General features: G+C 38.6%; 1 protein-coding gene across 1 annotated transcript in view; it reads left to right on the top strand.

Moving 5' to 3' along the window:
- Positions 1-12,153, top strand: part of SUSD1 (sushi domain containing 1) — a 49,220-nt gene that overhangs the window by 8,028 nt on the left and 29,039 nt on the right. Inside the window, exons 2-7 of the mRNA XM_005425332.3 lie at positions 1,595-1,726; positions 3,277-3,432; positions 4,060-4,212; positions 5,547-5,723; positions 7,614-7,793; positions 9,760-9,939. Of these exons, the coding sequence (XP_005425389.2) occupies positions 1,595-1,726; positions 3,277-3,432; positions 4,060-4,212; positions 5,547-5,723; positions 7,614-7,793; positions 9,760-9,939 (978 nt within the window). The remainder of the gene's footprint in view (positions 1-1,594; positions 1,727-3,276; positions 3,433-4,059; positions 4,213-5,546; positions 5,724-7,613; positions 7,794-9,759; positions 9,940-12,153) is intronic.

The following is a 12,153-nucleotide window of genomic DNA, read 5'->3' as shown; positions in this document are numbered from 1 at the left end:
ATTCCTTGGGCGCAGCCCATGCTGGTATGCGTGTCCGGGTATCCCATGGTGATTGATGGTGGCGGAGCATCACTTGGTGGTGGTGATGGTACCCGTGGCATTGGTGGCGGAGGTGGCCGTGGTGGGTGCTGTCCTGTGCGCTGGCTGGGGTGTCTCCTCGACACCTGCTGGCCGAGGACCAAAACTGTGAGGGGTCTGTAGTGCTGGCATGATAAATTGTGTATTGTGAAGGACAAATAAGTAATAAAATTTCAGCTGTAGTAGTAAGGGGAGGCGGGGGGTGGAAACGCATTTTTGTATCTCCTGAAGCAGCAATCTGAGGAGGATACTCCCATGTCTTATCAGAAGATGGAGGTATCACGAGAAAGTTCTCTCTGTGGCTGTTTGTACATTTAATTTTCTGATCTGTGTTGGCTGCCATTGCATGCTGACAGTTTTTGTTTTCTGCTCTTATCAGAAACGCACACACACACACACTCAAGTATATAAAAGCATGTATAATTAGGAATAGGAATCTATGATGCTTCCCACAGCCTTGAGACACCCATAAAAACCCTGAAAAAACCTGAAACCCTGTTCATATGGAAAGGCAGTTTTATCACAGTGATAAATTTGATGCATAAAAAATATTAGAGTGTTCATCTTCCTTCTCCTTCCAGTTCTGGTTATGTATTTAGACATTGTAGATTAGTCAAAATTCGTCAGAGATGCTAAATATACAGTGATGTTAGTATTCTTATCAATTTCAGCTATCTTAGAAAAGTAAAAAATTCCATAGTTCTATGTTGAGCAGCATCAGACATCAGCTTGAGCAGTGTTAGTTCATTATTCTAAAATATAAAAAGGCATCAGGATACCCATGCTTTGTCTACATTAAATCCATCCTTTCTGACATTCGTCATTTGGAAATTGAGGGTATGTGTGATAACAAAAAGAGCTTATTAAAAATGGAGGAAAATGAACATAATGCCCTGAAAGTATGAATGCAAAGAAAAAAAAAATTTATACTAATTTCATGTATATTTACAGCCATGTCAAATTATAGTAAATTAGGTTGTGTGCTTCTCAACCACTTTTAATATAAATTAATTTCTGAAATTACTTTAGTGTAAGTAATTTTACTCCTGGCAACATTAGCAACATTTTTATTAAAGAAATTTTTACCATATTGACACACGATACAAACAGATATAGAAAAAAGCACAACAAAACAGAGGAAACAGCAATAAAGACAAAAGCTAAACAAATGCACACAGAGGAAAGATTGATAATATTGGATAGAGCTAGCTACTATATACCTTCTAAACCTTTCTGAAACGTGAAAAACTTTTTTTTTGTTGTCAGAGAAGAGAACAATGGACAAAAATGCTCAGTGTAGTTATTTGATCCTTTCTGTTTATTTTTAATCTTCAGTCTTTTAATACAGTAGCTGTGGTTTTCCTCCAAGTTCCCAAATGAGGTGGGAGGAGGCAGTAGTCTATTCTATGTGTTTTAATCTGGATTTTATCTCCACTTTCAATTCTGTACTGGTTATCCTACCATGCCACTTGTTGGGTATTTCAAGAAAGGTAATTGTGATTTTTTGTCCTTAAAGTAATTGTGAACAGATCCATTCCCGATGTCTGTGCAACTTGCCACATTCATGCAACATGTCAGCAAAGTGGAGGAAAAAGTGTTTGTATCTGCAATTATGGATTTGTAGGCAATGGAAGAACCCATTGTCAAGGTAAGCTGCCTGCTTCTAAAATGGAAAGAAACTCTGTAACTTCCTAAAATGCTCCTTCTCAAGTAATTTTAATGAATTCTTCGAAGTGTGCTAGAAACTTCGTCATTTCCTGGAAGAATCTCCCGTAGAATATATTTGGATTGGTTTTCCTCACCAAAAGGCTTTTACATATTCAGAAGTGCTGTTTAGCATTTTGTTACTGTAATTTAGTGTAAGTAATTTTACTCATGGTAACATTAGCAACATTTTAATGAATAACATACCAGGCTGATATTGTCCTTGTAAGACTATCTCATATCAATATGTGAATCAAAGGATAATGTCAAACACTGTGTCTTAGTGTCTGTAATAGCTTACCAGTGCTTAAAGACGGTGGCCCTTCACCAATGATCTCCTTCTCCCTATCTCTTACCCTTCTTTCACAAAGCACTGGCAGCTGCTGGATCCTGCACAGAGTTCAGGTATCTCATTGTAGGAAAGCCATAGAACTATAGAATGCTTCAAGTTGGAAGGGATCTTAAAAATTACACAGTTCCAACCCCTTTGCTGTGACCAGGGACAGCTTCCACAAGACCCAAGTTGCTCAGAGCTCTGTTCAAGCTGGCCTTGAACACTTTCAGGGATGGGGCATTGGGGCATCCACAACTTCTCTGGCAACCTGTTCCAGTGCCTCACTACCCTTAGAATGACAGATTGCTTCATAGTGCCAAATCTAAATCCATCCTTTTTCAGTTTAAAGCAGTTCTCCTTTGGCCTAGAACTACAGGATATTGTCCAAACTGCCTCTCTAGCTTTCTTGAAAGTAGTCTTTAGGTACTGGAAGGCCATAATAAGGGCTCCTCAGACATTCTATGTTCTAGACCGAGCAACCCTCAACCCCTTCAGCCTTTTCTTGTGGAAGAGGTGCTCCAGCCCATGATTATCTTCATGGCCTCCATTGGACTTGACCCAACTGGGCAATGTCCTTCTTATGTCCGGCACCTCAGAGCTGGATGCAGGGCTCCAGGTGGGCTCTCACCAGAGCAGAGCAGAGCAGAGCAGAGGGGCAGAATTCCCTCCCTCCCCTGCTGCCCATGCTGCTTTGGATGCAGCCCAGGACATGTTTGGCTTCCTGGGCTCTGAGTGCTCATGGCTGGGTCATGTCCAGCCTCTCACCCAGCAGCAACCCCCAGTCCTTCTCAGCAAGGCTGCTCCTGATCCATTCTCTACCCAGACTGTAGGGGGTTTGGGATTGCCTCCACCCAGGTGTTCCATGAGGTGCTATATGGAGTGTACACCATAAAGAAGAGTGGAAGGATAGAGTAGGGCCCTCTGGTTTCAGCAGCTCTTAGAGTCTTTGATAACTTAAGCTGTGTCACAAAACAGTATTTGCATTTTCATCCAGGGACAAAAGTTTCTGTTGTTCTCCAGCTTACTAGCAGTGTTTACATCCCAAATAATTTATAAAGGAAATCAGTAAGGAGAAGTCTGGTTACTTGAGCATGAGTGAGGAGGGGAGAACACCCCGTTTTTCTTAATCTCTCTCTGATGTTTTTTGAATGTACTGACAGATAAAGATGAATGCCAGATTGGAGCCAGCAAGATCTGTGGAAATCATACCCTGTGCCATAATACACATGGAAGTTTTTACTGCGTTTGCCTTGATGGATACCGAGCCTCCAACAACAACAAGACATTTATTCCCAATGATGGCACGAACTGTACAGGTAGACATCACAAAGAATCCTGAGCAAATCCAGAACTGCACAAGTATTTTTTTTCCTATCACTGTAGAACTTATTTTCTGACACTATATCAGAGAACCACTGTTGTTGATGTGCTTGTTTGACATCCAGGTTCCTAACAGCTATGAATTATTTCTGCTTTGAACTCTGCTGTGTTACAATCATTACTTTGCAATCTCATTCAAACAATGATCTTTTCAGAAGAAGTAGCTAGATTAATGACATAGGATGATACTTAAAATTTCCCAGATTGTAACTTTTGTATTTAGTGTAGAATATTAGCCAGTTTCTTGTTAGTGATGAACTGTTGTAACCATTTAAGAGGTGTCCAGATACAGGATTTTTCTGGAATTGTTTGAACAGCATATAACATTGGAGACTATTTGTCAAGTAAACCAGCAGTAATTCTAAAGATAGCTAGTGACAAAATTGCAACAGTCCTCTTTCCAAATGCTTGAAGATGAGACAATAGGCTCCTTTGTTTTCCTAGAAGAGCTGTGAGAAGCTATGTAGAACTCTTCAAGGAAGAGTTAAGCTTGGGCCCTTTATTAATTAATTAAAACAAAACCCCCTATTATGAAGTGTATTTACTTTTCTCTGAATTTTTAGATATTGATGAATGTGAGGAGTCTGGGCTGTGTGGTCACAATGCAAGATGTGTGAATACTGAAGGAAGCTATATGTGTTACTGCAATGATGGTTATAAATTAGAAACTGGAGAACGTTCTTTTCGTCAAGATGGAAACATAGTTTCATGCAAAGGTGAGAGTCTTTGGATGCTGTTTTTGCTAGCAGATAAAATCATATGTTGCACCATAGTGTAGTGCCTGTTCTGGCCTGTGCTTCTCCAGGGCAGAAACCCTTTCTCTGGACTTTGTTTGCCATATGTTTTTTTTTTTTAGTTCTTGTATTCAGTTTGTTCCAGTGATGTCAGGATCCCGGAGTAAACACCAGATATTTCTACAGGTTCTCAGCAGTGCTTCAGATGTGCAGGGTCAGAGAAGCTTGATGATGTTATGAAAGTAATGTAGTTCATTTCTGAGTAGAAAGGAAGTGTGTTGTAATCCAGTTGTTTATATAATCACACCCCATAAAGGGGAAGAGAAGAGAGACTGAATAGCTGATAAGAGAGGTTAGATGAATGAAAAAAGCCTAGGGGACAGGAATAATAAAATAACAATTTAGCTATTTATTACATACTGTGCCTCCTGCATAAATAAACAGTTCAGTTTTTGTTGCCATAACAAAAAAAAAAACCAGAACCAAGTTTCCAGTTTGAAAGTCTGTCTTTAGTGTCAGTTTTCACAGATGCAAACTGCTAGCAGTGTAAGCTGTGGATATCAGAGTACATAGTGAACACAGGCATCCCAGGTGGAAGGAGCTGCCTAGATTATACTCAGCTTTTATTTCTAAATTATTGCCAGAACCATCAGCACAGCTCACAACCTGTAATTGCTCACTTTTTCTGTCTGCAGTGCTCCGCTTTGTTTGCCAGAATTGCTGATAATGCTCCTTCTTACCTCACTGACTGGCCTCTCCGTATTCTGCGGTGAAGTAGAGTGTCTGTACCGATTGTGTTTCTTGCAGAGTTGCACAAGGGAGCCCTGCCCAAGCAGATGTGCTGGAGGAGTGGAGCTTTTGTATGCAGGCTGTTTCAATGAGATGAAGGATTTGAGGGGCAGAACATTTCATTTCAATTTATCTGCTGCAGAGTGCTTCACTTTTCCCGTGCACTGGGAAATAAAGCTATGCTTTGGGGCCTGAAATTTTCCTGTTGATGTTGAAGTATCATTCAGCCATGGCTGTAACGAGACTGGCCCACACAAAGCACCATCGCACTGCAATGTCTCATCTTCGGTGTTGTGAGTGGCTCCAGCTGTATGTTGGTAAAAATGTAGCTCAGTAACTGCTTCCCTGTGTTCCTCCAGTTGTGGCCAGGACAATTCTTCAAATCTATTATTCTACCTCTTTGGTAAGCCCTCAGATTCATCAGATCAGGAGTATTTTGGGATGTGACCGTCTAGTTTAGCTGATTTTGAAGCAGTCAATGTTGTGATTTATGTACTGTGAGATCTTTCAACCCAGTCTCTTTGCAGAAATTGGATGTGGTTCCCCTCCTGAAATGAAGCATGGCTACATTGTGGGGAACTACAGCTTGCTACCTGGAAGTGCAGTTCATTATGAGTGTCAAGAAGGGTTTTACAGCAATGAAGGAAAGTTCTCATACTGCACTGCAAATGAAACTTGGGAACCTGCCACTTTAAGCTGTAAAGGTGAAAAGAGTCTTACATCTTTCTTAAATTCTTCATTAAGGGGGTTCATGCATAGGGAGTGTGTTTGTGAAGATAGTAGACTATTTCCACAATCTGAAAGAAATGTTTTTTCAAGATCTGGTTATTTGCACAAAAAGAAGAAAATTAAAGGACATGTTATTGTTTACCTTTTTCTTTAGTGTAGTGACATTTTTTATGCTGGTCCCTGCATTTTTACAGACACTACAGTGTGCCCTCCTGCCTGTGAGCTGAGGCCTAGAAAACAACTAGATTTCTTTAGCATTTCATGGGAAAGGCTCCAGAGTTGAAAGGTGTCACTGACCTCTCATGAAAACATCAGTTTCCCTGACACCTTGTGAACTTTTGTCTGAAGGTTTGCTGTAGATGCAAAAGAGGGCATCATAGCACTCCTCATCTCTGGGTAGTCTTCATAATTTTAAGAACATTTGTACATGAACAAACACTTCCACATCTCTTAGAAGTTAAGATTCCTATGACTGTCTTTAAAACATGTACTTGCTTTGGTGTTATAGTCATCCATTCTCTGGCAATATTACTGCTTATGACTGCTTTTTGTGTTCCCATGAGTAGTTAGAAAGCCTTTGTGTTAGTTACATGATCCTTGAAGTGCTAGCTAACAGAAGACACACTGTGATAGCAATTCTGTAGGGCAGAATTGTCATCCTGGAAATTGTCACTTACCGAGGAGAGTTCATTCTTTCTCTGAAACAGTCCTCCTTGTTTCCAATTCTTTCCCTTTCTCTGTCTCTTTTTTTTTTCTCCAAGAATGGATAGAAATATAACATTTATGGGAAGTGAATTAAAATAAGGGTGCTAAAACAGTGTGGCTGGGAAAAGCAAAATATTAACTATCACTATAAATTCATAAGAAAGAAAAGATAAAACAATTTTAAAACAATGCAAGTAACACTTTCACTCCCCCCAAAAAATAAGGGATGATGAATTTGAAAACAAGAAAGGAGTGCCCAGAGCCTCAAGTGGTTCCTAGAGAAAGATTGTGGAATGTAATTCTTGTGAGTTGTTGATATTTTTTTTGTTAACGTTTTTCAGAAGTTGTTTTTTCATGTGATTTTTTAAAATTTCTACAATCAAACAGTAGGTCAGGTCAGACTTTCTCAACATCTCTTTTATGGTTGATTGAAATAACATACATGATACACCAAGAAACAGCCAAAAGTCTGAAATTTCAAACTTATTTCCTCCTTGTATTGCAAGCCCTTTTCAATTAGGACTTCTCTTTCTAAAACCAGCAAGTCCGATTTTTTTTTCAATACTAGTAAATGTACCTTTAACAAGTTCTTTGTGTGTGTGTGTGTGTGTGTATGCTACTTGACTTCTTTGTTTAAGCATTATGTAGACGCTTGCCTTAACAGGAAACTTTTATACAGTATGTAGTAACCTTTTCTGTGGTTTTGCATTTTTACAGTTTTTGTATACTTTTAAAACTTTTGCTTTCTCAGGGCAGTTTCTGCTCATTGGCCTTCCTTTGAGTGTTGCTCATTGTGAATGGTGTAGAGCCACCTTACCCAATGTAATCAGGTTTGTAAAAGCAGGAGAGTCTAAAGATTCAGAAGAAAACCAAGACTTTTCTGTATACTATTAGCTAGACTGAGGAGGGAGTCACAGATTTAGCACACTATTCTGAGAGAAAGACAGAAAAGCGTCCTTTTATTTGGAAGTAGAAGTTTGGAGTAGCTACAGCACTGTCAGTCATAGTGGGAATATTGCAGAGGACCTGAGGAAATGTTGCATTACTACAGGAGAAGAGGGTGAGCTGGTAAAGATGAAAAAATAGTTATGTGAGTACAGCTGTCATTGCTCCTGCTGGTTGACTAACAGGTCTGTCTTCCTCTTCCTTCATCTCCTCAGGTGTGGACTGTGGGGCTCCACCTTTTGTTTTGAATGCACGTCCGACATCTGTGAGTGGGACCACATACAGAGGTGAAGTTACTTACGATTGTGATCATGGGTACCTGATGGCAGGTGGCAGTGGCACTGCGGTCTGCAATGCTAAAGGACAGTGGGATGGCCCTGATTTGGTGTGCAAAGGTAAATAAAGCCTGCCTTCTGGTTTGTTTAGCTTAGATACTATTTAAGTCACTGTAATAAGTATCAGTCATCCTCTTTGGGCATTCAGTTTATACAGTCTTCTGCCATAGAAAGTTGTCACAAAACAAAAACCATATATTGAACAGGGTGGGTTTTTTTTAATCTGTGTTGCTAATGAAGTTGCAATAAATTGGTAAAAGTTAACATTCCAAGAACATAATCCCAATGCATGTCAGGCCTTGGAATTACCATGAGATGAAAATACAGCCTAAATTGCTGATGTTTTTTCCAGTTCAATATCCACTCTACTTTTCTGATAGCAGTTGAAGCCACTATCAGAAATCAAACTGCTATTACTTAACATACCTTCAAAATTCCTGTATTTGGACAGTTTCCAGTTGCAAATTATGATTGCTTATACATGTTGTTGCTATTTGAGATGAGTCAAGTCTCTTACAGTGCTATGATTTGGAGGAATGTAGTCTAAAGAGTTCCTCAATAAGATGGAACACAACAATACCTTTTTAAAAAAACTCTTCAGGTTTGTTTTTTTTTAATCTGGGCTCATATTCTTCATTAGGAGACCTTAGAATAATTACACTCTTTAGTCAGTTTTCACGGCTTTACTCTTCCACTTGTTAGTTAAGCAATATCTTTTCACCTTGATCCATCATCAAGCTTTCAGTTTATTGCAATCAAATGTAGTAATTTTTTTGAATGCTCCATGTGTATGTTAAACCCGCTCTCCACTTTTAGAATGACATTTAATATTTTTATTCTGTGTCATGAGTCTGAGGAGGTTTGCAATGTTACACAAGACTGTGCTTCTGCATTTCAGTCTGCTTACAGAATGGCCATGGGCAGGTAGCAGGAACAGGAGGAATTTTTCTGTCTTGTCACCTACTGTCCTTCCATGAGTTAAGCACATGCTTCCATGGGCATTAGTTATTCCAAGGCTTATTCTCATGATTTATAGTAGATAGATTCATACTTATTGGTGTATGAAAAGGAAGATAGTCATGATGGTGGATGTATTATCCATTGAAATACATAAGTTTAAATTTTCCTTTAAATGTTGTACAGATCATGTTTCTATAAGCCTTGGTTTTTACTTCTTTGCTTTCCTTTTTTTTAATAGAATTTCAGAATCGCTTAAAATTATTGAATGGTTTTAAAAGAACTTTTTTGCTCCGTATGAGCTTTAATGAGGGTAAGATTTTAATTCTTACAGTGTTTGCTTGTTATAACTGAAGTGGTGTAGAATCTTTTATTGAGGTATAACATTCATTGTGAATTGAAAAGCAGATTTTACCGTAAATAATACTGTTCCATCTATTTGATCTTCACTTTTTATTCCCTGTTCTGTTATTCAGCCCCCAAAACCTGAGCAAATGAATTAAATTATTAGTTCATTATCCTAGCTTTCTAATTATCTGTAAAGTGGTTTGCATAATCTATCAAATTTTCCCGCAAAATTGCTCATTCATCTTGTCTGTAGCAGCATCTCTTTTCAAAACTTGAATTAAATCCGCTGACAAAGGAACATAACCTTCTTGATGCTGTTCTATCACAACACTCCTTGGACCAAGTGTCTTTTTAAATATCTACTGTTACTAATGGTAGGTAAAATAAAGGAATAAATAGCTTGTGGAGGTTAAGAGAGTGTTGTGGGAAGATAGATTTGTTCACAAAAATTTGCTTAAAGGTCCTTGCTCTCCATTTCTAATCAGGACACTTTCTTTTATTTTATGGGTCATCTTGTAGAATAAATATCTCAGCCTGCTAGAAGGTCTCCACCCACAAAATTTTGGGTTCTGATGACCTCCCTGACTTCTAGGAATCTCTAAGAAGTGGAAAAAACAAAGCATAACCTGCTGGGACAGTTCATCCCTCCATCTTTAGGACTTTGATATGTCCTGCCTGTTTTCATTTCAATGTTTTGTTTTCCTGCTTTTCTCTGTTCTAGAAATAGATTGTGGCAAACCTTTGCTGATTCCACACACGACAATGACCTGGGACAACTCTACCACTCTGTGGAGCAGAGTGTACTACCACTGCAAAGAAGGGTATTATTTCAATGGAGACAGGAATTTTTCAGAATGCACAATAGATCAGTCATGGGAGAATATTACATACATGTGCAAAGGTAAGTATTACCATACAAAGTTGCTATTTAAATTGCAATTTAATTAGTTTATCACTCCTGTTCTGAAGTTAGGAGCCAGAGGAAGAATGAGGGCAAGAAACCCCTTTCTAATTTATGATGTAGGGAATGTGGTGGTACTTTTGGATGGAGAGGTCACAGAAGAGAGTGTTTACAATACAGCAGCTTCTATTGGATGCCACAGATCTTCTGTAGCTGTCTTGCTTTTTTTCTCAAACAGAAAGAGACTAATGCTACTGGAGTTTTATTGCTTCACTGAGGGCCTTCAGCTTTAGAAGCCCATTTAGGAGTGTCACCAGAGGGGCAGAAGGCATTTAACAATATTTTCTTGTTACTCTAATACTGTAAAGTGCACTCCAGTGAAAGTACTGGCAATTTAATTTGAAGCCCTTTGTCTCTCTCTCTCCCTCATTGTTTGTTTTGTTTTTTGTTTTCTCGTAATGACCAAAGCAAAACTTGTTCATGGTTGCCTTTCCAGCCTACATCTAGTTGTCTGAATTTCATTCCAGAATTATTTTCTTATTAAAGAATGAGTTCTGACAAGGGAGATGTGTAATAAAGGTCATACTGTGTGCTTGGAAACAGGATGTACTGACATTTTATTAACAGCAACAGCAAGCAGATGTTTTGGACTGTTACTGTTGTGCTTGTTAATGTTCTTCTGCATCCTAAAAAGGAGTTGTCTATCACTTTCTATCTCTAGTTCTTAAGTAGCGGTGGTGTCTTTTGCAGAAGATAGTATTCATTTAGCTTTGAAACATCTTCATGGTTTTCAAATTGACTAGAAATGTGTCCTTGCCTGCTGCCTCTTAACTTCATACAGAGTTACTGCATGAGGCCTCTCTTCCCTCGCTTGACTTCTTGAGCATCTATTGTGAATGTAAAACATGTGACATCAAGTAAAATGAGTATGCAGAAAAGCAGTTCTCTCAGCTGTTAAAGTGTCCAAGTGAAAGTGGAACTGCTGTTGTTAGAAGTCATGATTCATATTTCATTCAGGAAACTCACATGACTGTATTTTGTGAATTGATTTGAAGTTTTTGATTTTGAAGATTGTGTAAAGTGACTAATTTAGTCAGATCTGTCAGTCTTTGAAGTGCCAAGGGTTGTCTTGAGCGCTGTGAAGTTTTGAAAGGCCTGAACCTGCAGACTGCACTCACAAGATTACCATGGATTTCAGCAAGAGCTTTGCCAGATTCCAGTCCTAGCTGCTGGATCAGAGAGCCAAAAAAGTCAGTTATTGTCAAATAGAGCGGTAAAGAAGAGTTACAAAAATAGCCTAACTAGTTCAGACTTCTTTAAAAAAATTAATCATCAACAGGAAATTGTTACAAATCTTGCATCTTCTCGACTTCTACATTTTTCGTATTCACTAGCGCTAACAAATTGCTTTAAAATTAAATAAAATTTCTGCTTGTGCAGGGATGCCTTTGACATTTACATGCTCTTAATAGCATGTAACAGTAACACCCATTAAAATGAGAGAAAGTATGTACCATTCCAAACTAATTCATGACAGGCATTGGAAAACCAATTGTCTTTTATCCTGCCTGAAAAATTCCATTAGAAATGAGGCAGTTAAGAGAACATCCACAGGAAATTCTCTTTGACAATTAATTTCTTCATTTCTTAAAAAGTGATTGCTATGGATGCCTTTTATTTGCATTGTTTGGTGCATTGTCTGTTCGGATACATGGTAAATATATATGTGTATGTGTGTATATAAGTACTTTTCTAAGTAGCTAGTTTAAATACTAAAAAATATTAATTTTACATTTAATTAATTTAACTTTTTAATTACAAAGTTAATTTTATTTGTGATGCTGATTGGATTAAGCCATCAGTAAGGTAAGGCAGTAGTAAGCTGGATTACAATTTGTAACAACCTCTCATTTATACGCGTGGAATGAGGTGATTGAAGTGCAGAGAACAGACCAGCGATTAAAATACCTGTTGTCTAGTGTGCTCATTGTGTGAGCCTGGACATCTTGTGTATCTGGTGCTCACAGAACTTCTTTCCCTGTGGAGTAGAAGTGCTTGGTTTCCCAGAATCTCAGAACCGTTATTGTTGGAAAGACCTCTGGATATCATCCAGTCCAATCTCCCTGCCAAGGCAGCGTCACTTAGAGCAGGTGACACGGGAACACGTCCAAGTGGGTTTGGAATGTCTTCATGCTTCCCTGAGCAGCGTCTTCC

Source organism: Geospiza fortis, unplaced genomic scaffold (genome assembly GCF_000277835.1).
Source record: "Geospiza fortis unplaced genomic scaffold, GeoFor_1.0 scaffold203, whole genome shotgun sequence".
NCBI classification, from domain to species: domain Eukaryota; kingdom Metazoa; phylum Chordata; class Aves; order Passeriformes; family Thraupidae; genus Geospiza; species Geospiza fortis.
This window is presented reverse-complemented; position numbering and strand designations above follow the sequence as displayed.